This window comes from Mya arenaria, chromosome 14 (genome assembly GCF_026914265.1).
Source record: "Mya arenaria isolate MELC-2E11 chromosome 14, ASM2691426v1".
Lineage (NCBI taxonomy): Eukaryota > Metazoa > Mollusca > Bivalvia > Myida > Myidae > Mya > Mya arenaria.
In genome coordinates, this window is record NC_069135.1 from 43,299,403 (window position 1) to 43,326,553 (window position 27,151).

At 34.8% G+C, this 27,151-nt stretch overlaps 1 protein-coding gene across 3 annotated transcripts in view; it reads right to left on the minus strand.

Annotated features, from left to right (window-relative positions):
- Positions 1–27,151, minus strand: part of LOC128217800 (metabotropic glutamate receptor 8-like) — a 91,237-nt gene that overhangs the window by 40,828 nt on the left and 23,258 nt on the right. The window contains exon 1 of one of the 3 annotated variants that reach the window (XM_052925193.1): positions 23,447–24,277. The exons of 1 other annotated variant lie outside the window; for it this stretch is intronic. In XM_052925193.1, coding sequence (XP_052781153.1) covers positions 23,447–23,926 — 480 coding nt within the window. In that variant the 5' untranslated portion in view covers positions 23,927–24,277. Of the gene's footprint in view, positions 1–9,441; positions 9,835–23,446; positions 24,278–27,151 lie in introns of those variants that run through there. One more of the 3 variants, XM_052925194.1, reaches the window with a different exon arrangement.

Consider the following 27,151-nt stretch of genomic DNA (forward strand, 5'->3'; position numbering starts at 1 on the left):
CAAATACAAACATAACATTGCTTAAGTGATAGTAATTGTGTTTTGTCAAACGATCGAACACACAATATTTATGCTTAGGCAATACAAGGATTTATCCAACAAAAAAATGACGTACCATTTGAGTCAAAACCGCCTTAATCTATTTCACATATAAAGGAGGGGCGAGTCACTATTTCGTACTATTGCTATACCCGGCTTAACAAAGCAGAGTGAGGCTATATTGGAATTGGGCACTTGCAAATGTCCGTTCGCCCGGTTTTCGTAAGGTTCATATCTTTCTCATTCATGGTCGAGTTCAAAATGATTTCGAAGAAGTGAACACCATAGAATGAGGATGTGTCGCGCACAAGACCCATGTTCCTATTTTAAAGGTCAATGTCACAGTAATCTTGCTATTTAAGCCTAAATGATTATAGTTCGTGCCCGGTCCATATCTTTGTCATACATTCCGAAGTAAGCACACAAGTATGAGGATGTATTGCGCACAAGATCGGTATCCATACCTTCAGGTTCATAGTCTTGGCAACCTTCTAAACTTGCTATAGACCGTAAGTTAGTCCCGTTTTTGTCCGGCTATTTCTCATTCATGGTCGGGTTTTATAATTATATGCCATGAGTTGCGATGTGTTCCATAGCACAAAGAATTGTCGTGGCGTACTAGACCCGGGCCCCTACTTTAAAGATCAAGGTCACGTCAACCGTCTGAATTTAGAGTGGTCCCTCGGTCCGTCCAAATTTTTGTCTGGTCAATATCTTTCTCATTCATTGTCAGATTTTAAAATTAATTGGCAGAAGTAACCACCATAGCATAAGAATGTGTCCCCAACAAGACCGTTGTTTCTACCCTTCAGGTCTAGGTCACAGTAAACTTTTGAATTTGGTATGTTTGGCTAAATGAGTTTTAACGATTAACAGTTTGTGTCCGGTCCATATCTTACCAGTCATACAATGTTGGATTTTAAAATTAATTGGCAGAAGTTGTCACCATAGTATACGGACTTATTGCGCAAAAGACTCGTGTCCCTACCGTTGAGTTAAATGTGAAAACATTTTTTTTCTGAAAGTAGTTTGTTAGTCTATAAAAGCATTACTGGTGATAGTTTAAGATGCATAACAGTACCAATAGTATCCAATGTTCATTATGTCTCCACATTATTGACACTAATATAGTACAATTACCTTTAATTAAACAATTTCCACTTGATTTCTTTAGTTGTTCTGTCCGGGCAGTATTTCTGACAATTTGACGAGCGGGGGTATTTATGACATTAAGTGATAGCTCTAGTCTCTTTTGTTTCAGGCATTTAATTCTTGAAGAAATCACATAGCTTTCACTGTAAAAGATGATCGAGGAATATAATGACGGGTTACGATTGATCCGGACATGAGCTAATGTGTCTCGAATTCTCAGTTATATGATCCTGTATTTGTAATTCGATTGATTAGCACTACCTTTCTAAACAAAAAGACCCATTTCACCCCAGGAAATTGTTTACTCTTCTGCGATCGAGAAACAATAAAGGTAAGTGGTAGGATTTCAATAAGCAAAGCAATTTCTCCATAACTCAATTGATTTTATTTCACACAAAATACAAATGGATATTAGAAAATAGATTAACACCAACATCAAAGATGAGGAGAGAAACTGCTCACAGGCCTTTTTCTTGTTCTAAAGTACTCGATGGTATGATTTTATTTTAAATGTCTGTAATTATGTAAAACCCATTATGTTGTTTACTGCGTCTAAAGTGCACACTGATTTCTTTTCGATGCATACGCTTACAGACATAGATAATCTAGCTCAAATATAAATATTCTGTCCGATAAATCTCAATTTATATCAGTGTTAATATTGGGCGAAATATCAAGGAATCAATAAAGTGCAAACTATCATAAGTTCCTAATTATTGGACGTTAATGAATGAAACGATGCGTTTGAATTTATCTTTAACTGCATGCTATTTGGTCAAAGTCAAAGTCGTGCCTTACCTTCTATTTCACATAGCGTGCTCACTGTCAAAACATTTGGCTAAGGATTTATGCGAAAAAAACTATCTGTGCCAGCGAACCTAGAACGAAATAATGTTACTGGTGTAACCCTTAGGTAAATCAACATATCTTTTTCTTTGCAAGATTGAAAAACACGTTTAGAAAATTAGAAGTTTGATATGACATTTTCAATTTGCCTTGACATTAGATAAGCCTTTACAACATTGTTTACAACTCAATTTAACTTATTTAACAAAGCCACCGGTGTTGTGTTTCATCTTTTGACCGGGATTCTTGATTTCACACAAATATCGATATAGAATATACGTTAATAATTTCATTAATCAAATTATGTTTGGTGAAATATGTTTACTGTCAACGACATTACGATTTGCACTCATGGAAGCCCATGGTTTAATAATGAACGTCGTAGTTCACTCCGTCAAAGGCGAAACACATATGAAATAGTCAGATGCTCGAACAAACAACACCATTGACGATTTAACAGGTACAACCATGTCAACCAAATTTGTTAAAATCGCAAAGCAAGCACATTATGAAAAACTTTAGTGTTCACAATCGATTCTAACTTTGTTAAGGAAAATATTCTGAATTACTTCTTTCAATCACAAACTGATCGAAATGTACATAACATACGTTTTCTGTACATCTCGGATGTTCCATCTCAGCGGACCGTGAACAGCTTCGTTCGAATGTAGAAAGGAACTGAAATTTCACTGCCCCTTCCCGAACCTTTTTAAATACTGTTTTGTTCCGCGGAGGTACCAAACCAGTGCAAACTGGCTTATGTCTGTGCTATGTTTAAGAGGTCATATCCCCAAGATGTCGATTACTACCGTTCAATATCTATGTTGAGTGTTGAAAGTAAGGTCCTAGAAAGAACACATAGACACATGTTTAACTTCTTACGTCATAGCGACTATTTAACCCCAATTCAGTCATGCTTTTTTCCCAAGCAACCCCACTGTTAATCAGCTTGTATCGATCACTTGTTCTACCTTGCTCTATATGAGGTCGAAGAAGTTATAGCAGTGTTCTGTGACATTCTCATAAAGCCTTAAATCGCTTATGGCTTGAATGTCTTTCTTTCAAGCTTCGGGAAAGTGGCCTTTCTGGTTTCCCATTATAAAGACTTATAATAACCAATTGTCTCATTCAAAGAAACAGTGCGTTGTCATGTTTGGGTATACATCTAAAACGGTTTTCAATAGATGCCGGAGTCCCGTAAGGTTCTTTTTTGTACAATTACTCTTCCTTGTCTTTATATATAATATTGTTCGTGAAATTAAATCACTCATACGTCTTTTTGCAGATGATATTAACCTTAAATACCATTGTCGACCACGCTATTTTTGCTGCTCAGCAACTAAATAGGGACGTATAAAAGATCCATCCGTGGGCCGAAACGTAAGCCCAAATTGCTAATGAGGTAACATTGAGGACACCTACCAGTTTTTTCACCAGTCCCCTAATACTTAAAGATATCACCGCATTGCTTTATGCGAGCTGTTACAGTATGTCAGCTCATTTTTTCGGACAAAATACACAGAAATAATCATCGATCCTTCCCGGTTGAACAACGTACTCAAAGCAAATTACGTACAGAATCTACGACTCCGACTCTAGAAATCTGCGTTATTTAGTTTAACAGAACGACCGAAAGGCGACAAACTTCATGATTAAAAAGAAAACAAGTACGTGATTTAACACTAATAAAAAGCTACTCAGTATTATTTTTATTTTTATAGAAGCCAAAAACAATTTCTTGAATGGGCCAATTGGTTAATTAGCCATTATAGAGATTGGCCAACCATGTTCTCCGCCACCGGATTGTTTCGGATAAGAAAAGATTACAGAGGATCGTATTACACTACTTTAAGACTAACGCATGTTACATGTGACGTAGAATATGACATTTTTATATAACTGAATTTTGACATTCACGATCTATAGTTACCTCATCGAAATATTCTATCGTTAACTAACTTATCAAAAGTGCGATGAAATTCCGATTGCCTAGACAAACTCCATACACATAAGAGTTCAGCATAAAAATAAATCCAAAATTACCGCTTTTAGGTGCTGCGGCGTGATTTTATAAGCGCAGGATAAGATATTAAAACTATACAGCACCCCCTGTACTCTCCAGACCTAGCACCATGTGACTTTTGGCTTTTCATAACAATCAATAACGAGTGTAGAGACTCGCGTTTCGACGACGTCAAAGACTTGCTAGTGGTTGTTCGGGTGTGATTCGGGAGAATACCAACAGAAAACTTCAACTACTGCTTTAAAACTTTGGTTCACAGACACGAAGAGTGTGAGAAGTACTCTGGGGAAAATTTTGAGAAATTTTGATTTTGCTTCTGGAAATGAATAAAAGGTATATAGGGCTATGTGTGTTTAACGAATTGTGTACAAATTTTACAAAAAAAATAAGAATGTTACGGCACTTGTCCAGGAACTTTCCTAACACCCATCGTACACCCCTTTTAGAAAAAATATGATTTATATACAACAACTACTAAGCAAACACGTTTTCTGTCAAGTTCTAATAACCGATTAAGCAAATATGCCAGAATGATGTACAATCTGTTATTGGCAAATGTCGTAAACACTGTAAGTTATTTTAAGACACAACGATGAGATAATTGCGGAAATGCATTTTTATAATTCCCTTGAGGTTCTTTATTGACATGTCGTGTGTTTCCGACGTACTACGCTTTAACTTGTATTTACACAAGAGGCCTGTAATGTTGTTAAATGCTTTTACGTTATCTATAATGTGTGACAGACCTGCACACAATACAGTAATTATCAAGACACCGAAACGATACGTTTTTAAAAGGATTAAATATACCATGCAACGTTTCTGCGTTGTAGAGCAAAAGAGAAAACGTTGTATTAGGTGATTCACGCCAAAGAATTGTCCGTGTAATGTCAAGTTTACAAAACTAGACATGAGTGCATGTTGTTTGACATGTCTTTACAGTCAGTGGAACAGGAGGTGGGTTTTTTCAAGAATAAATTCTGATAATGTTTAATTATTCAGATAGACATAAACATGTATTACGGAAATGTTGACTGGGAAACTGTTTTATTTGTGTGACAAGATCGTTTCACAAACGCTTATTACCATCAAAGTGCAAACGACGTTACCTTTAATTGTTTGAAGTATTTACGTGTAACTTTTGATTCCTTGCCAAGAACGATATTTTTCCTGATTGCCCTTCTGAAGATGAAACCGAGTGTCTCCTATTTTTTTCTGTCTGCTTTTTCAACAAAACCTTCTCAATCATTCTTAACCGTCAATAACATTTCCATGAAAGAGCTTTATCAATGTGTATGATTATTAAAAACGTATATATATATTGACGATTTATTCGATTTGATATTTCACACAAATGTGGGCCTTTGTCAAATTATTGTCGTTGTGTATTCAGGTCAGATGTTGCCGTATCGGCTGGCTCTGGAAACATTTTTATTGCTGTGTACTTGCCATGTCAGAGTATGATGTCTCCTTTGGCCTTGGTCATATTGTTATCGGTGTGTATTTAAGTAAGACGTTGACGTATCCCTTGTTCTTGGTCATGGTGCTATCGTTGTGAATTTAGTTTAGAGTTTGGACGTCGCCTTTTTTCTTTTTATATTGATATCGTTATTTTTCTAGGTCATAAGTGGACCTTTCCGTTGAGTTTGGTCATATTGCTATTGTTGTTTATTTGGGTCGGAGGTGGACGTCTCCGATGGCCATGGTGGTATCGATATCGTTGTCTATATAGGCCAGAGGCAGGAGTATCCGTTTCCGTGCTAGCTTCAGCTGGGTTTGAACTATCCATTTCCTCTGAAGTGAAGTTTGCTTTTCACTTTGGAGTTATCTAGGGACTGTAAAATTTAATCAGAGGTGTATATTTTATTTTTTTCTGTAAATATTCATTGAAGAAAATAAATAATAGAAGCTTTACTACTTCATAATGAATTTCTATTTTAACCTGTTATTATTGACTCGCACTTTGATCCACCGCAATGTGCATATATTTTAACATAATTTTATTTTTCATCAGGCATGTCTATGATGTAGAAGATATTTTATGCAGGACATATTCAGCAAGAAATAACACGGATTAATTGAATCCAATGAAAAGCCATCTTTTCTGATGCCACTGGAGTTTGAATTTCCGGAGAAAGTTAACTGTTCCTTTTCTATGTTGTATCTAATATTAATGTTCTGATCCATTTAAAGACGGCAGAAATCAATTTTCAACGGAAAGCAAGGCATTATTTTCAGAAATAAGTCTGACCAAGGGACATTTTGAAAAGGCGTCCTACGGGTTAGTTCCATGATCTGACGTTGGGGGGGGGGGGGATAGGGGAAATACTGCAATCTCTTTCTTAAAACATATCGGATATTTTTACTAGAATTCCTCATGAAATATTTAATAGTTTTTAAAAATTATTCCACCTAAGGAAAGCTAGGCTTTCAGAAATATGTAGCAATTAAAATAATATAACAACAGATGAATGCATATATTTGTTGTTTGTTAAAAATGTGCAGTTTAGGCGAGTATATTTGGATGAGATTTTGAAGTAAATTGATTGATGAAAAAGACATTGAAAACGCCTTAAAGCGGAAACGATTTTTGTAACGTTAACTATACATGTATGCCATCATTATATTTTATCCGTGTTTTACACTGTGTTTGACATAACCTCTGCTTATTGTAAAGCAAAATGACAAGTGCAAGATTTAACACAACATGCCAAACAATCAATGCTTGGTTTACCATGGTTACAACAATCTGTCAATAAGTCTCTCCTGTACTTTCCATGTTGCGGGATATGAAAAGAGTTTCGAATTGTCATGAGATATTCCCGGAAATGAAGATAAAGTTTGAGGATAAAGGACCGCTTTTCTGGAAAAGTACCAGCGAACTTATTATAAATTTAAAGGAAAGTCAGATGTTCATTATAAAAAAAAAAAAAAAAAAATGGGTTTGATTATATGTATTTATATTATATTACAATTATAAAGATTATCATAACTCAATTGATCATGAATATTCCGTTATTTTATGAAAAAAAATCCAATCATGACTATGAAATTCATATAGCAAACAAACATAATAAGTTACTGAAAACGAATAGCATGTACCTCATATATAATTTTTCATGGTCATATGTGTCTGCTGTCTTGTGCGTCTCTCGTTATGCTTAGGTCAATCTGGCATTAAACACGCTCATACATGCTGCTGGGCTCGTCCGTTTGGTAACAATAATATCCAATTGGACTCTTCTTTCCTGATCAAGATGTCTTTTAAACGTTATTTAACGTAATTAAAGTAGCGGTGTTTACAGAAGGGGGATAAATAGTAATAAAAATAATAGCAACTTTTATCGAGTGTGCATTTAAATTATATCTGTAAATGAGAAAAAAGGACGAATCGAATTCGATGTTCATGTGTGGTACAGTTTATATGAGAAGTTTAAAATAAAACCTAAAATCTTAAATTGAAACGTTTGGTTATTGCGACTCCGAGACAAACATCTTTCACAATAAGCCCAGTAGTATAATTGAATCTTTCAAAGAATACTCTGTTAAGAGGCACAAAGTTAAGGCCTAACATAAACCACATGAAGACACACAACGTTCAGAACAAAACAAACAATACAAAACAACATTTAAGCACACAGAGACCACACACGAATCAAAATATCTGTATATGTTAGGGTTACCGCTTTGGAACAGTCAGGAAACAGGATGCACTGGAGGATTTCACTTACGTATGTGCGCACAACCTCACAGAGCAACAGGGATCCAATGGAGGATTAAACTAGTGTACGTGCACACACACAGAGAGAGAGAGATTCTTTATTTCCTCCGATATGAAGAGACATGACACATTATAAACAGAACATAATACAAAGAAACATATTGAACAAAAATTTACATAAATTATATACAACAAACAAATATATCAGACAGGAAGGATAACTATAAATAATACATCTAGTAATTCTGTATGATAACTAAGTACTTATACAGTGAATGAGACATAGTTTTGTAATTTCATTTACATTTCCCCATTCTACGACGTCTTATTGTTAATAATTTGTTTACATATATTATAATTTCTTGTTTATATTTTGAATTTCTACCGAGCTAGCCCAAAATAACCTAAACGACGAAAAGCGAAAGTCTAGGTCATAATCACGGGAGTTATTATTTGTTGTATCCGTATTTATACAGGATCCTAATGTACTTCAGTGCCGCTTTGAAAGCCTTGACTCTAACTGTGTCCTCTATAGATAGCTGCGGAAAACCAGTTAAAAGTTCGATTAATTGCTCATAAATCGTCTCTAGAAGCGCTCGAGATTTTACAAAACATTATTTTGTGCAAAACCATTTGTTCTGTTATTATTTCACATTCTTGGCATTTGGATACAAAACTTCTTGAAAAATATTTACTAATAATCAGCATAGCAGTCCTACAATTTTTCAGCTGGTCTCTATACATGTTACTAAACTGCCACATTAAACAAGGTTCATATTCACAATGGATAGACTTAAATAATCGTAGGTTCACATCGTTTTCCTGTGATATTTTGTATTTGGTTACAACACGATTATTTATAGATTTATTTACAGTAGATCTCCAGCTATCATGACTCGGAAAAATTGCATCCCTTTGGAAGTGTCATAATACATGTATTAGATTATATTTGCCTAAGATTCTGTAAATGTCTGGAATAAATCCTGTTACTGCACTTGGTTCTCTTTCGAATTTGCATAGTCTTAATAGGAATAAGTTTAAGGATTAAAATAGTGTGTTTGCGCACAACCTCACAGAGAAACAAGGATCCACTGGAGGATTAAAACGGATCCACTGTAGGATTAAACTAGTTTGTGTGCGCACAACCTAACACCGAAACTAGGATCCACTGTAGGATTAAACTAGTGTGTGTGCGCACAAGCTCACACAGAAACTAGGATCCACTGTAGGATTAAACTAGTGTGTGTACGCACAACCTAACACAGAAACTAGGATCCTCTGTAGGATTTCACTTACGTGTGTGCGCACAACCTAACATAGAAACAGGGATCCACTGGAGGATTAAACTAGTGAGTGTGTGCACAACCTAACACAGAAACTAGGATCCACTGGAGGATTAAACTAGTGTACGTGCGCACAACCTAACAGAGAAACTAGGATCCACTGTAGGATTAAACTAGTGTACGCGCGCACAACCTAGCACTGAAACTAGGATCCACTGTAGTATTTTATTTAGTATCTTAAAGTATAAACAATGGTATGAGAAACTGAGTATGGTGAATATTCAGACAAATCACCTATGACCGTCATTTAAAATAAAACATAGCTGGATCAGCTAAATATACTGTAATTTTCAGGATAATGATAATGTAAGAGTTACCTTGAAAAGACGAAGTATGTTAGCTACCATAATGGACACTGTGCTCGCTGCAGCCCCGATCACACCAGAAACAGGCTTCAGTTGGACATATTTTGGAGCCTGGCCGTCATTGCATTTGTAATCCGCAAGATCAATGGTCGTCATTTGGGCTTTGATAAAATCCATACATTGTTCTAACGCGTAGGTGTCAAAACTACAAGTATCTAAGATGTGAACTCCAATTTTTAAACCTGGCAGTAAATCTGGGTCTCGGTTAATGCTGTCTACTGCAAACAACATCGCTTCAAGGCGTTGAATGCCCTTTTCACGCTTGATATCGCCGCAATTCACACCGTTCTGACCTTTTTCGTGCATCGGGAAAAGCCCTCCAAATATTATGTCTCCGTCAAGACGAAGTTTCATGTCATCTATTCCAACTGATTGTTGAAAATGAAAGACGACAGTCAACGTGAATAACACACTGACATAATATTCCATCATTTATTACAGCTTTTTGACACAACGTCGAATCAAGTAACTTTTTCTGCTTTCATATGGTCGTTTTCGTAAAATATTGACATCAAATTCTTCCTTGGAATAGAATTGAAAAAAACTGATTGTCTGAAAGTTTCAAGATGCAAAAGCTTAGAACAGTATCGCAGATAACAGCATTAATGGCTCTAGAACACTTCGAATTTAAATTTCCATTGGCAGCGCCAAACAAGGAAAAGCTTTATCTGATATTTATGTCAGAGATGTGAGAGAAAATGCAATTATGGTATCCACTATTTAACAATAAATTTACCGCTTTTTTCCCGTAATAGATATCCAGATGGAAAGACGTATTCCTTTATTCCAGTGACATCCTTAAAAGTCAGATTAAAACAATTCACTTTTAATGATATGCCCAAACAAAATTCACGGATGACTTAAATATCCTTTGAATACATATTTATAAATTTGACCTTGTTTTTTATACTTTCTCTTAATTATATTTTGTATTGAAAATATTTTCAATATGCATGCATAAAACTACATCTGAATATTATGAAATCACCGTCAATTTATTCTCGCAAACTTTTAACTATCTTTTATTTTCCTGGTACACTATTTTCCAAATAATTTGCGTACAACGCGATGTCGATAGGCGAATACAACCATGTGTTTTTTTTTATTGATGCCATACATTTATACTCTAAATCAACGTAAATCCAAACAACAGTGTGTCGATTTACAATTTAATGACATTCCTTTTTGTGATGTTCATTTTCTCGGATCCGCTGCGATTGCGTATAGGCGCATGTCGCGAGTGAAAGTTTCCCAGTGGAAACCACGCTAGCCGGGCGATTTTAGCGCCTCGCTGAGACGATGACAGTCATATTGGAAAGTTGAACAGATCGAAGGTCAGTAAGTTTTCAAGATTGACTGGTAAGGATGGTTCCTCGTTTTGTATGCTCTCCGTTAATTTCTTCGTTAATTTTCGTTTTAAGTTTTACGGCTCATGTTTTTGTCCTTGTAGTTTTCATTGAATTATTTATGTTTAATAAAATGAGCGAACAGCATGACGATATTCAAGGCCCATAAAACGTTGAATGTCTGACATTTACCAACTGATATTACTTTTCCTTGAAGGGAACTGCAACACCAGTACATATCAAAGTTTTGTTTTGTCATTGTGGGTGACACTTTCGACAACGGCGTACTTCGATACATGTACATTTTATAAATTCATTTTGTCACAATTTATTTTGACATTTATTATTTCTTTATTATTACATGAAACAAAATTAGCTTGCATAAAACTGTTATTGATATGTCTATCTATGACCCACTCCATTGCCTTTTTAATGGGTGGTCACTATTTAACATATCTGCAAAATTATGCCATTGTTTATCTGGTAAAAACATGCTTTCCTCTAATGATATTTTATAACCAGATTTATATATCAATTCCAGAAATACGATAGATATATTTTATTCTTGACGTTTGCTTCCGATTACTGCTTTTAATTTACCTAAAAGACAAAACTTCTAAACAGATTGTCTCTTGTGATTTTGACATCTGGGAAATAATTAAATAGTCGTGATTTAGTCATTAATTTATATTCATATTTAAATATGTCTTCCACATCGATAAGATCGTGTTTTTATAACTTAACAATCTATTTCAATACAATTTAAACATCATTTTCAATAATTTCAAGGTCATTGGCATAAACAACATCGACTAGTTAATCAGCTTTGTATCTTATTTATGAGTATGATTTTAATGTATCATGATAGAGAATATTTCTTCCAAAAACATGTTTAAAGCCCTTGATTAAGGTAGATAATTTAAAAAAAAGCATTGTAATTGAAAAATCGTGCATGCCATGTTCTGTTCAAAATAGGAATAATTTACAAGATTATTATTATATGCATATGTAGTAGTATAACAATACACACTGAATGAGATCTCATTAAGATGAGCTACTTCTGTATACGGCCAATGCCCACTTATACCGATTTGCAACGGTTTGAACGGTATTCTAATTTCATGAACAACAAAAGCATATTAATGTAATAAGTTTGATATTATGACATTATCCATTTTATTATTAATGTTATAACTGCAAGACTTATAAAGTGCAAGCCTGAAGTTTAAAACACTTCACCACCGTTAAATAAAGTGTAAGGGTTATACTTTTTATGTAATTCGCTATCAGTATTTATATGAAGAAACAAGTAAAGCAGTTGAAAATTTATTCAAACCAATAAATAGGGCATATTAGAAAAAAGGTTTTCTTTAAAAAAAAAAATTCGTTTCGACGATTTCTTTGTGTGGTATTTTGTGGAATGGTGAACTGTGTGATATTGAATCAGAAAACCCAGCGTGCAATACGGTTTTGATTTCCGGTTTCTATATGTTATGCTTAAATCATGCATTATTTTAAACAGAAAGTTAGGTATGAGAAAGTATTACTTTAGCTACCTGCAAGCGTATGTGTTGTCTTAGTAACATTATCAATCAAAAATAAGGAGAGAAACGAAAACAGAACACTTGCTTAAACGCAAATAAAACATCATCAACAGATGGAAAATAGTAACTAAAAGAAAGTCTTCGAACAAAGGTAGTTAAATTTATTCATTGTCATTTATTGTGACTTCTTCAAAAAAAGAGTATCGCTTAAGCTAGAGTTGAGGGGCGTTGAAACTGTTTCAATTGATATTAATAACCAGCCTCAAACAAACCGAATGAATGTCGTTTGTGCTTCCATAGAAACTTTCTTCCAGATCGTGATGCCTGTTTGATTACGCTAAAGGTGTCCTGGTGTTGTGGCATATCCACTTTTTCACCATGCTCATATTCATCTTTGTTGTCACAATTTGCATAAACCATAATCCATTATTTACTTACTCTAAAGAATATCGATGACATGAATACATTAAAGGAATGTCTTCAATCATGAACAACCTTTATCGGTTGCGACTAGCATTGTATGCTGTGCTTGTTCTAGACGTATTTTTGATTTCGAGACATAAATAATCTCCTACTCCAATATGGTGTTCTGTCATTTATATCAGTGTTAATACTGGGCAAAATGTCCCGGAATCAATCAAGTGCAAAATAAGATTAGTTTCCAATTATGGGATGTATTGATTGAGACGGTACGTAACAATTTGTCTTTGACCGTATGCTATTTTGTCTTTATCTAGATAAAAAAAATGCCATACACGTACCTTATCTTCTCTGTGCCTTGTATGGACTAAGATTATTGGCTATGGATATAAACGAGCAGGATAATTATTGGTTCATAACAAAAAAAGCAAAACAAATATTCCTCTTTTTATTTTCGAGTAGTATTTAGTCGTATCCCTTGCTTTGCCAAGTCGATAATAGTTCATGGTGTTATTCATTTATCCCAAACCTTTTATATCATTTATACACTTCTCGGTGGAAATCCTTTATAAATTGGTTTAAAAACATGGACCCAAACTAATTGTATTGGGTTGTTTGGTAGGTGCGAATTATGAGTGATAAATTGACTTTTTATATGTTACCGTTTGCTGCAGAAGTCAATAAGTATTCTACTCGGAGCCTTTTGTGTGTGTTGGATGTTCTTTTTGATAAAACATTGCTTGAAATGACAAAGATAAATATTTCTGTCTTTCTGCGGGTTTTTTCACTTGCCCTATGTAACCAGGAAACATTCTGCTAAAAAAAAGGAATCATAGATCCTTAATAACTGTACAACGTTCTTTAAGCCAATTAGGATCATCATCCACCAACGTGACTGTCAAATCCACTAATAATTCCGTCAATTCTTTATATTACCCAATCAAGCAAAAATCACAAATCCCAAAAGGATATATATACACGTGTATACTCGACCTTCTTGGACCGTACTCGAAAAGCTTCTTTCTAAATTGCTACATATAAAAAAATACACTGTACTGTATGACAGTATAGATTAATTTGTTTTAACAATTTTTATTCTAATAAAACATGTTCAATAAATACAAGTGATATATGCACAAAACAAAATAAAATAATCACGACATAATTGAAAAGGAGCTTTGCGGCTTTTACTACATCTCGCTTCTTTCACTCTTTCTCGCTGTCTATACTTGTGTTAAAGGTGTTCTGAATTTTATTATGTTTTCACTTGTAAGAATGCGATCGATATTTTAGAAGGTGTATGACAAATGAATGAAGTCGTAAGTATTAATTCGCGATAGGAGAATGAAAGTAGACAAAATGAAAGACACGGAACGAAACAGGGAGAAAGGTGCAGTGCGTGGTGGGGGTGCGTGGACAGATCGGGTCAATCGTGAAATCAAGTATGTTTTAATTTACAGAACATAAAACCGCGGCGTTTTAAAGGGACTGTACTCCGTATGATGAAATAGCGAAAAAAAAATAATGTCGAAAACTGACATAATATTGGTATCGATGTGAACAATGCATTGAAACTTACTTACTGAAGTACCACATGGTTTACAATTTATTATTGTTCGCAGTGTGTTCGGTTTTTTTTTCATTAAAAAATATTACTGGGGATGTCTACCTAGTAGAATTCATTCCTTATGCGTGATTGGCTAGTCGATGTTATCACGTGATATTACCGAGTTAGGTGTATAGCTTAATTATATCACCCTTTAAGATTAAGACTTCGTAGCCCATTGGATACAACGCTGGACTGAAATTTTGGCGACACCGGATCGAACCCGGTCTCCGACGCATTTTTTATTATGGTATTCTTTTTTACAATTGTGATATCAACGAGTAAGACATTTTATTAAATAATTGTCCTGAGATTCGTTACAGAAAAACACTTTTTTTGGTGCCAATCTGGTGTACAGTTCCTTTAACTTTGAAGAAAGTATGCTGAAAGTGGTTAAATATCGTTGTGTTTGTCAGGTACGTGGCTTTTCGTAATTTTTCCATTACTGACAATGAACTTGCGTTCACCCTCTTAAGAATGTGGAACTGTTTTTTATTCTTGTTAATGCACCAGTCAATTGTAACCATGTCTCCCCCGCAAGTCCGGTGGTATGCGTGGGATAGTGGGGGAAATGGGTCGTGTTGTAAGGATTGTAGTTGAAGGATGCAAGGGTGGAGAAGAATGACATGCAGATTTTGTAGGTGACAGGAACAAATTGGAAAATAATTGGGTTAACAAGAAATATTAAGAAGGTAAACACAATTTCGGCGATAGTAAGGGACTATTTAATCAACTCGGGATAGAGTGTTATAGGACCTGTTTCTGGTTTCCGTGCCCAGCCTCTTTTCTTCCGATATTTAAGTCCTGTTTAAATATTCAAGTCGAAAAGGGAAACAAGTCGTGTTATAATAAGGTCATTGCCTCAAGCTAACTTTTACTAGGACGCCTTCGTCTGCGAGCGTAAGATTGTCACAAATAGAGATCGAAAAAATAGTGTTGTTATAAAACCTGAAGTGATTTAAGATATATGCGGTTTTTAAATATCGCATGAGGTAAATACATTGCCAGGCCTTTTTTTGACGGACTGAATCTGTCAATGCAATGCGCAGTACTAGTGTGATGCCTTGATGTTTGTGAGTTGGATCTTCCGTTATACAAACACTACCCATACAGATAAGTGGATGTGTCTATCTGTTTGTCTTTCGAGATGTGAGAAGTGTTTTGGTTGTGGCTTGGGTTAAATGATAAAAGTCACTTTAATGTCACCATTTACTTGCTAAACAACAAACTTCGACAGTGGTGTATAGGGGGGGCAGATGAAAAGACGATTTGGTTATTTTTTCACCATGTCATTAATATAAAAGAGGGGGAGTAAGTGACCAAGAACTGAACCTTGAGGTACTCCGGCAGATATAAAGACCTTTTCAGACATAGAACCAAACAAGACAACGCAGTGTTTTCTTTCAATAAGATAATCAGTAAGCCTTAATACTAGTGAAACGGAACTTGAAAAGAAGGCATTAATTTCATACGCATGTCAAAGACTTTTGAGATGTCGCGGAATACTGCGTAAAGCACGTATCCTCATCTATAGCAAGGCCCAACGAGCACTAGATAGATACAAGCTGAATAAAAGTGGTGTTGTTGGATTATTTTCACCATTTTAGTTGAATATGTACTAACAATCTTAACCACTTCTCATTGTTTACTTAAATATACAGAATACATTTTGACTTATTTATGTGTTTCATCAAAACTTCATTAAAAAGCACACACAACAACTTCACAATAGAAGTTCAACCTACTGGTCCATGAAAACAGGGTCAGAATAGATATGTTTGTTAATCGACGTGCTTACGTTCGAGAATATCAGCCTTGATAATATGTCGATTCTGCACATATATACAAGTGTTGTTCGGAACATTTCGCGTAAAAGCTTGTATCCTTGTACATTTCAGTGACCCCATACACTGGAGTATATCGTGGTATGAATACGTCATTCATGACCTATAATGCTAAATAGTTTGAAATAGAAACCCATGTAACGTTTTGAAAATTAGGATTTCTGAAACTCGTCACTGTTTCAATTTGATATTATCGCAATGTGAAATAACAAGCAAATACTGATGTTTTGTATGTGTGTTCATAAGGTCCAACAATTCATAGATAGCTTTACTTAAAGTGCATTGCATATTTTTAGTAATAAACTACTGTAAATAAACAGTGGAACTTTGCAATGTTCATATTCAATGTATCACACAACAGCTTTATAGTCTTCGAACGAGTTTATAACTATAGTTTATCTCCTTGAATAAGATAACAAAGTTTTGGCACCGATGATATCATCAGAAAGACTTACTAGTAGTGTCGCGGAGCAAACACCAACCTCCTTCGTTCCTTTCAGTAGAAAATGGGATTGACTCAACCATTACTTGAGTTACGGGACTTGCTGAACATTAATGTTTGTCTCTGGCAGCATGCATTTGTACCGAGTTGCATTTGAATGTAAGTATCTTAAACGGTGTTTTATTGCTAGCTGATGTTAGAATCTTGGCACGCTGGGCACGACACCAATACTATCCCAATACCTTCATAATATTCTCTCAAAAAAAGGGAAGACCTAAAAGTAATAGCAAATATCATATCAAACATATAGAAAACAGAAAACAGTTATATTTGTCTTACATAGATATGTATCTCTGTTTACGAGTTGAAAATGCTCTGTCCACTCACCCCTACCACGCACTATAAAATACGTTGTTCCTGGATGTTCCTCTGACGTTGACAACAAGTCAATGAAATTTACATTCCGTACGTAGGTCACAGTGTCTCGGAAGGCATTACATAAGCCATTGGTGATATCGAATTAATAAATCGACCGTGTCTTCTGACGTTTGGAAATTTCGTTGGGTGTCTGTAGGTGATTGATCACTGTGCCATTAAACAGAATCACAGTGATGGGATCGTCTCTGAAGTTTCCATTGTATCTTTGTAGACTGTCTTATAAGAATTCAGACAATAACCATTTTTCTGCCAAACATTGTCTTGTTTGGGTCTTACGTCGTAAAATTAAATATTTGTCCAGACGTTATTGATTAAGATAGAATCTAATAAATCCTGTTCTTTATTTTCTGTATTAACCTAAAGGGTGTAAAATCTGTTTTCGATGAATTCGTTAAAACTGTATATTTTTATACGACGGAACAATCCAATGTTAAAAGTACAAATTCATTTTAATTCATTCCTGGCTGGTTTGTATTTCGGGCGTATAGTGTTTTTACAATGATTGACACAAGCGCCGTGTATTATTGTTAAATGCTTTTTGAGGTAATCTATATGGCCTTTTGCGTTTTCAGTAGTAACATAACGTAACCAAGTATTGTTTGATATTGTTACATAATTTATACCGTTTCAGATCTTACAAAAAACAACATTTCTTACCGGTCACCATTCTTAAAGATAAGACAGATTGTCCCTTAAATTTATTTACATTTTCCGCTTTTCACAACAAAACAATTAGTTCTGAACGGACCCTAACATTTGTCTGAAAGAGTCTATTCTCATCTGTTTTATGACACCGGATATTAAAGTGTATGGCTTCTTTCTGCCATGAGAATTGACAAAATATTATTTTCTTCACAGAAAATAGGGTCTTGGTCAAATTTCTAACGTTTCGTTTTCAGTATAGAGGTGGACGTCTCCGTTACCATACTCGCTTCAGTCGGAAGGTACATCATCTTCAATTAATAAACGCTCTCTTTGTTTCCAGGCTTTAGTCACTGTCTCTTAAGTGAAGTTTGCTTTTCACTCTAGATTTCTCTAGTGACAGTAGGAATCAATGAATGATGTATGTTTGTTCGACTACTTGTTAATTGTTCACCGAAGAATTGAATGGATAGAAACTGTACCTATTAATACCGATATTCAATTTAAAGGTGTTATTATTGACTTGCACTTGGATCAAATACATTTAACATACCTTTTTACATAACAAAATATATAGTAGTTTTATTATGTAGAAGTTTTAAATACATGAAATTTTAAGTCCAAACAAGAACTGACACGGATTATAATCAATGTAAAGCCATCTTGTCTGAAGCCAAAGGATTTTATATTTCCGGAATGTGTTTCTCTGCATCGTTCTCATCGATGATTTGATCCGTCTTAAGATGGCAAAAATCAATTTGCAACGGACAAGAAGGCACTTTCACCAGAAATAAACCTAAAAAAGTGGCATCTGTAAAAGGTTTCCCAGGGGCGAACCGAGAATTTGACACCTTTTAGTTGGAGATTTAACATGGACATTCCTCTCCCATACACAATCTAAACCCGGACAACGTATCTTTCCCTATACCACTGAACAATCATCGACAATTCGTAATAAACCTGTATGTTCACAAGTTCTTATTAAATGTTCCTTTAAATGTTAATGTCGATGACAGCGCATTAAATTGTAAGGGTTTGCAAATCCGTTTTCTGAGAAAAAAAAATAATTCAACGTTTCTATAAAAAAAACGCCCGTATTAACACCCATTGTTATGTTTAAAATCTACTGTTATAATAATCAAATGCTGGTCTTACCTTGGTCAAACGAATTATATCATTACTTTCTTTAGTACTTTGAATGTTTCTTGACATTTACGAAGAGCATTTGCCTCATACAAAATGCTTTATGATAATATTTATGTGCTTAGCGCTTGACATTCTATGATAACACTGGGAAATGTGCAATGCTTAGAATGGTTAAAAACTTGTATCGGTCCTAAACACCGGGCAAGTTAAGGGATTTTTTTCAAACACAGCTCGTCGCACGCGAACCTCCTTGTACATCAGCTTGGATTTTCAACAAGTTTCAATAAGTCCTTTATAAACTCTAAGAGATACGTTTTTGCTTGGTCTGTTCTTTGATTTAACTTTCATTGCGAGCTTTTGAACAGTTTGATTTACTCTTTCCTGATCAAATGTAACAAAACCACGTTATACAAACAACACAGATAATGATCTTTTTCACAGACTCCAAATACTACTTAAATAGGTTGAAAACCTAGTGGCAAAGAATCTAACATCAATCATGTTTTCAGTTGTGCCTTATGTATAAAACGCTATTTATAAATTAATTTAAACAAATCTAAAATGCATGGCCTTTGCGACTGTAGGGCAAAAGCAAATCAAAGGTAATGTTACTGATAAAACACAAAAATTTGACTTCACAGTTGCGTTTCCCCTTTAATTATACCTTACAGATGATATCATTAGGACATAATCACAATTCTTAACGACGTTCGCGGGATATTGATCGTGTGTCTCTTGAAGGTTATTTACCACATTGAATCGTTGTGTTTCGAGATGAACATCACCTTTTGCAAAAGTTTACGGCAGTTTTAATGAGAGAGAGAGAGAGAAGAGAGAGAGGAGAGAGAGAGAGGAGAGAGAGATCAGACACAGCGCACGTCTATGAATACAAACCGCAAACAAACATGGCTGCGTTTAACGTTTATTTCCATACTCGTAGATAAATGCATACTGTGGAAGTCCAATTTTCCCGAACCAATAAACAAGCCTTGAAGGACCTAGGTACCCGGAAACATTTGTAGTTATGCAAATGCCAGAGAACGGGTATATCTATGATAAAGTGTCTGCGATAGAAGAAAAACAATACCTTCATTTTCTGCATAATTCTAATATAAATTATTTTTTTGGCCGCGTTACGTCTATAGAAAATGACGATTAGTGTTTACTCGTAAAATATGTTCCGTTTTTGTTGTTGTTGCACAAAAAGTGCTGTGACATTTGTGACATATTGTTTTCGTATTAGCTGATCTGTTAATTCAAAAAACATTTTGTTCTAATTTTGCTCAATAAAGTGAATTCTGTTATTTCTGACTTCGTTTCGCTGTAGTAGCCTACCTTGATTTCAATACACAAAAATACGAAACACATTAGAATTCATACGCGCATTTGAAATGGCGGTAAATATAAATCAAATTGAAACCGAACAATAAAAAGGAATAATTAAATAGGCAGGTATAAAATAAATGAAATATCTCTTTGTCGGTGAGTAAACATGTATCCGACTCGACCTTCAGTTTTGACGAATCCGTGTTTATACACCGAACTCGGCGTGATTTAGGTCACTAGAAAAGCGTCCTATCATACTATCCCCTATACAGTCGATACCCGTTGGCTCGAATTTGTTGGCTCGAATTCCTCGTTGGCTCGAATTTGATGTAAAGGGACCGATTTATTTAACTGAAGGTAAACGTTTCCGCTTGGCTCGATTTTTACGAGGCTCGATGTATTTTCGCCGGTCCCTGGGAGTTCGGGCGAACAGGGTTCGACTGTATATCAAAACAAGATTATATATAGAGAAAGAAATATTTCAATCACATAAGACATGTTCTTGTGTATGTTGCGTATAACGTGTGCATTTAAATTGTTCGAGACATATGTCATGTTTTGAAAAATTCATAATCTCCAAAATGGCATTCTGTCACTTATATCAGTGTTTATACGGTGTAAAATGTCCCGGAATCAATCAATGGCAAACCATCATTAATTTCCAATTACGGGACGTTATTGATTGAGACGGTACGTAAGAATTAGCCTTTGATCACATGCTATCTAAATTTGCTAGAATCCAAGTTGCCATTAACACGACTGAACTTCTCCTTTGACGTACATTGGTCGGTGTAAGATAATTGGCTAGAGAACGAGTAGGAAAGTTTTCGATGCTGACATAACAAAAAGATAAGTTATCATTCGATTTAAAACCTAGTTGTTCATAGATTTATCACTTTCTGTTCCAGATTTAAAATATTTCCATGCAGGTTAGAATTTCATAAAACTAATTTAAATAAAACTTGCGCTTCCTCTAACATAATGAACAAAATTGGTTTGCAGTAACTGGACCCAAACTATTTTGGTCGGTAGAAAACTGTCTTGTGATGGATTTACTCTCTAGTGGAGAACAACATACAGAAGTTACATTTTGCAGTGAGTTAGCTGGGTCATTTATAAAACAATGTTGGCAATGTATTCAATAGAGTTTTACATCCTTGTGGGATGCTTTTTGCATGTCCTAGATGACCCAGGAATTTCCGCTAAAAACGCAGAGAAAATCATAGATCCACTTATGTCAAGGAAATTATGCACGTTATCTATTAACGGTCAAAATTCGTGTCCATTAATGTTACAGAAATGACGAAAGACGCTAAACTTCATAATTTAACAAGAAGGGAGAGTGTAATAAAAGGGATAATAGTTGGGGGCTCGTCCCGGATGTTTTTATTTTGTATTTGTAGACAACCAAACATATAATAAAATACGATAATACCCTTTTTTGCTGCACAATATGAGCTCCGTTGGTTCCCTCGTTGTAATAATGTAAATAACTGTTCAGACGGCAGTGATGGGATGCTATTGATTAAGAGAGAATCTAATGAATCCTGGTCTTCGTTGCCCTTAATTACTATGGACATTTTGTCCCTTGCGAAAATGCGTTTGTAGATGTTAAGTGTAGGGTTGAGGAAATCAGAATAAAATAACAATACATTTAGTACGTCCATAATTGGTGCATCTTAGAGTCAATACAATGTGGGCTCAGATATATCAATGGAGAAACCTCCATCGTTCTGTCAACATATTGTTTTACTAAGAATAACATTCAAAATAAACGAGTAACTATTACACGAAAAAAAATCAAAGAGAATGAAATGATTTAAGAGTTATAAATGACCTGTTATTGTGATATTCGGATTTGAATTCATTTACTCCTGAAGTTGTGTTTCGAGGTTCTGCATATGTTAAATGTAATATAGTTCATACTGTGTACATTTTCGACTACATTGAAATAGAAAAAATAGTGTTCAAAGTTAAACCACTTCGGCTATTAGTGAGATTAAAGAAAAAACTACGGACTGAATAGAAATGTCATATGTATGCGTTCAAACTCAGCATATAAAAATAAGATACAATATTGTTTGTACTAACTGTCACCCCTTTTTAAAAAGTATGAAAATAATATGAATATCATATAACGTAGATAACGCATTGACGCACTGACCTGTCCATCGATTAAAAACATACACATTAAATTTAAATCATTAAGGAATAATATTTATAAGGAGAAAATTTCGTTATATTAAATGGCAATTACGATGAACTTCATAATGATATTAATGAGATATTAACTGTGTATTTGCAAATCAAGATTCTGTCGATGACGCATGTTATGCCTGCACAAAAGGTTTTATTAAGACAGCTCAAAAACATATTCCACGAAAAGAAGTAAATATATGGCCAAATGATAAACCGTAGTACGACTCTGATGGGGTGATATTCTTTACCCTCGCAATCGGGTGTAATACATTATGTGAGCTCGGTTCAATTTACATGTACAATATTCTATTTGTACCAACGCTACATGTTAAAATACCTGCATATCGCGGTAAGTTGCATCGCGGCGATATGCCGCGTGCATGTACGCGGTAGCAGCAGATGAACATGGTTATAACGCGCACCACCGCGTTGGCTACCGCGGTATATATCCCCGCCTGTTTTCGCGATGACGCAATCTCGCCCGCGGTGGCAACCCGATATTTGCCAAAAAACACGCTTGGTTGGTAGTGTAGATGCCATAAAGCTCAATAGCGCATGTCAATTTTTAACAAACTCCAAACACGACAGTGTTCTTTTCAGCCTAGATTCGTTATTTCTTGCCTGCTGTGAAAGTCCTATTTTTCTAAACCAATAAACAGTTACGCCCCAGCATGTACTCGTGTAATTATCATTTGATACTGCATTTTATTCACTAAAGACGATAGTAGCATGTATATATCTATCACATATTCAAAGTCGAAGCACTGGTTATTTACACCGTCTTGTATGAATACAAAACTACGAAGAATTTTATTCTTTGTTAATGACAAGATAAGCCTGTCACAAAATGTCATCTTAGGAATCGAGAAACGTGATATAAATAACAGTTTTAACAAATAAAATATGGCCGTAATTGGGTGGTTTAAAACTTGAAATAACGATTTGAACAAGACGCATCTCAAGATGAGAGTAACGTTAGATTTATTGATTAGAAATTTACATACCTGGAATAAACGGAGAATGTTAGCTACCATAATTGACACTGTGCTCGCTGCAGCCCCTATAACACCAGAAACAGGCTTCAGTTGGACGGATTTTGGAGCCTGGCCGTCATTGCATTTGTAATCCGCAAGGTCAGTGGTCGTCATTTGGGCTTTGATAAAATCCATGCATTGCTCTAACGCGTATGTGTCAAAACTACAAGTATCCAAGATGTGGACGCCAATTTTTAAACCTGGTAGTATATCAGGGTCACGGTTAATGCGGTCTACTGCAAATAACATCGCTTCCAGACGTTGAATACCTTTTTCACGCTTAATATCACCACAATTTTCACCTTTCTGTCCTTTTTCGTGCATCGGGAAGATCCCGCCAAAAATAAGGTTTCCGTCAAGACGCAGTTTTATATCATCTATTGCGATAAATTGTTGAAAATGTAAGAAATAAGTCAACGAGAATAACACACTGGCATAATATTCCATCATTTCATAAAATTCTGACACAAAGTCGAATCAGTAGCCTTTTTGCTTTCATTTATCACTGTTAATCCATGGAAATCAGTGCACGTGAACCCACTAATTGCCTGAAGGTTTATAGCTACAAGACTTTAGAATATTATCGCAGATAACGACATTAGTGAACACATTGAATTTAAATTACCATTGCTAATGCCAAATGGGGAAACGTTCTTTCTCCCTCTCTCGTTCTCTGATATAAATGTTATTGATGTGAGGTTAAAATGAATTAATGATATTCACTCATATTCACAATATTCAGACTATATTTTCTTAATAGATTTCAGAGAATCGGATGAACATATTCCTCTATTCATTGTACTGTTCACCACTTACTAACATAATAATGGAAAACAATGCAGAGTACTTCCATAAGCTTTAAGTATATAAAACATTTAATTTCCTCTTTACTCCATTATTAATTAAACAGGATATAAATACTTCCGAATTATATATCATCGTCAATTTATTCTCGCAATCTTTTATACTACGTTCATATCCTGGTACTCTAATTCCAATATTTCTTGTGTGTATTGAAAAGAAAACATCATGATGTTAAGTAAACCCAAAATAAACACTGATATTATTTATTGATGACTTCCGTGTATCATCCGAGTGAACGGTTATCTTAAAACGACAATAGAGTGTCGGATTACAATTTTATGATATTCCTGTACACGGCGTATTAGAGCATGTCGCAAGTGAAGGTTTCTCATCGGAAACCATGCTAACTGGGCGGTTTTATCGCCTCATTGAGAAGATGAACGTGGTATTGGAACGCGAGCATAGATAAATAGACCGAATAGCAGTTAGTGTTTAAAATGTATTGGGTGGGATGTTCCTATGGTGTGTTTCATCTTCGTTAAACATTTGGCTACTCTGTATGTCCTTATTGAAATGATTAAAACGTCAACGGTATTTCAGGCTGTCAAAACATTTGTTTTCACTTATTAATGTTTTTTCCTCATATTTGGTAGGACTTTCTTCTATTAAGACGTCTAGATGTTATTGATAGCTGATGACTTGGTCCTTATGGAACACTTTACGCGTGTATTATGTTTGCAATCAATTTCATTCAAATAATTAACGAAACACGTTGTTGTTGTTTTTAAAATAAAAATATATGTTATCTAAAGTGGCATACATTTAACAATTACAAACAGACGTTAACATTTCCTACACAATAATGCAGGACCAATGTGGACAACAAATAACATATCAGATCAAAGTCCTGTATTGTAAGGGTTTGATGATATTCTATCATCGGCGTACATGGTGCTAATCAATTGCACACAATCGACAATCTAACAACTGCTCATCTGCTGGAGACATGTTTTAGATGGAATTGGAGACAACAATACTGCACTTTGGCAATCATGATAACCATAATTAAAGCAAGATGTTTTTATTCAAATGAGTGTTGTTTACATTGTCATTGACTGACGTTGATGAAAAGGGTGTGGAGCAGTAGGGCGGATGAGGATTAATATACATTTTTACTTGATTTAACCATCACCCGACTACGGAAAAAAGTGAATTAAATAGTCTTCGCATCTGAAGACATACACAGAGAATAGTGACATTGTATGACGTTGTAACGAATACTCCTTATATCCCAGTTACATTTTTGCAGTTAGGTCGTCTTAAACCCCGACTTCATGTAAAATTCACAGACATTAATTGTATAACCACATAATTTTATTATTCATTATAGGCTTAAACAAGAAATCACATCGGTCATTGTAAATAAGTCAATTAACATAAAGGAGTTTCGGAAATGAGATCTTTAGCTCTCTGATTGTTTAAAAATTGAAAATGTTTGTTTTCCCGCGAAGGATTTTTCAAGAAAAGTAAGACAGATCATCTTTTAAGGGTAAAAACGAAGAGTAAAACGTAAAATAGTATACACATTATTCAGGACTTTTTATGTCAAATGGACTTGCCTTGTTTTCCTTTATTGCTTTGAGACCTACATATCAAAATTGTCATTACTGGTCGTGCTAAAGTGCTGACCAATTAGCTGACGTTATCAAAGTAGAGGGATACTGTTGGCCAAATACTGCTGACGTAATAAAGAAGGAAACTCTTATTAGTGAAATGAAAGTAATTCGAAGCTTTTTATGTACCATAATGCACCATTAGTTTGTTAAATATTAGTTTTTTAATGACATTTTATTAATGTTGATATTTTTATATTTCATCAGAGCGTTTAGTTGCAAACCACGAGCAAACTGCAAACTGGGTCGATCATTATTGTCAAAAAGAATATTTTCAAGAGCTCAGTTCTTGTTGGCCATATATATTTACGCCCTGGAATAAATCGAATAATACAGCACATGGCGTTTCATTACATTTTTTGAGATGAAAACATTTCTGTATTGAAAAATAACACGTAGTCAAACAGTGCAATACTCTGTAATAATGGGTTATGATATTCCTTTCAAAGCTGCCATAGGAATAACCCAACAAAAATTCAGCCAAAAAACAATCTCTATAACATGCTATCCTCTGACACTTTACAATTCCAGCTATAAGCATTAACACTTTATAAGGATGCAAATTGTATTATATGTTGAAAGTTCAGTCCTATTACGCTACTAAATTGCCAATAAGACAAAGATGTTATTCAGACTATCTCTTGAGATTATTAGTCTGAAATATCATTTATAAGTTCTGGTTCGTTAATTTAGTTCATATTTTAATCTTCAATCACATTGCATATGTAGTGTACCATATAAATTGTACCAATTTTTTTTTTAACAAATTAAGATGTGCCGCTAGTCTTATACCATTTTAAATACCAGTTTCAGTAAAAGTCGAAAAAATCGTCATTGACATTATTGACCAGTTATTTGTCTTTGTATTATATAAGAATCATTTTAATAATTAAAAATGATTCTTCAAAACAACAGTTTAAGGCTTTCGTATTGTATTGCTCGTTTGTTTTAAACAACCAATCAACAAAGATTATGTTCGTAAACAATTTTAAATTTTGTTTGGGGTTTTTAAATAGAAGTTTTACATAACATCGTCGCCATCATGCATTCACAAGAGAGCTACAAGTGTTTACTGAAAGTAAAATAACCCGGAAGCACGTGACATGAACACAGCAGCCTCGGTTTGATTTGGAATGTTCTTTCACAGCGATGTTATGTGATACACTATCAACACCCTTACACCGGTATACTGGTTTCA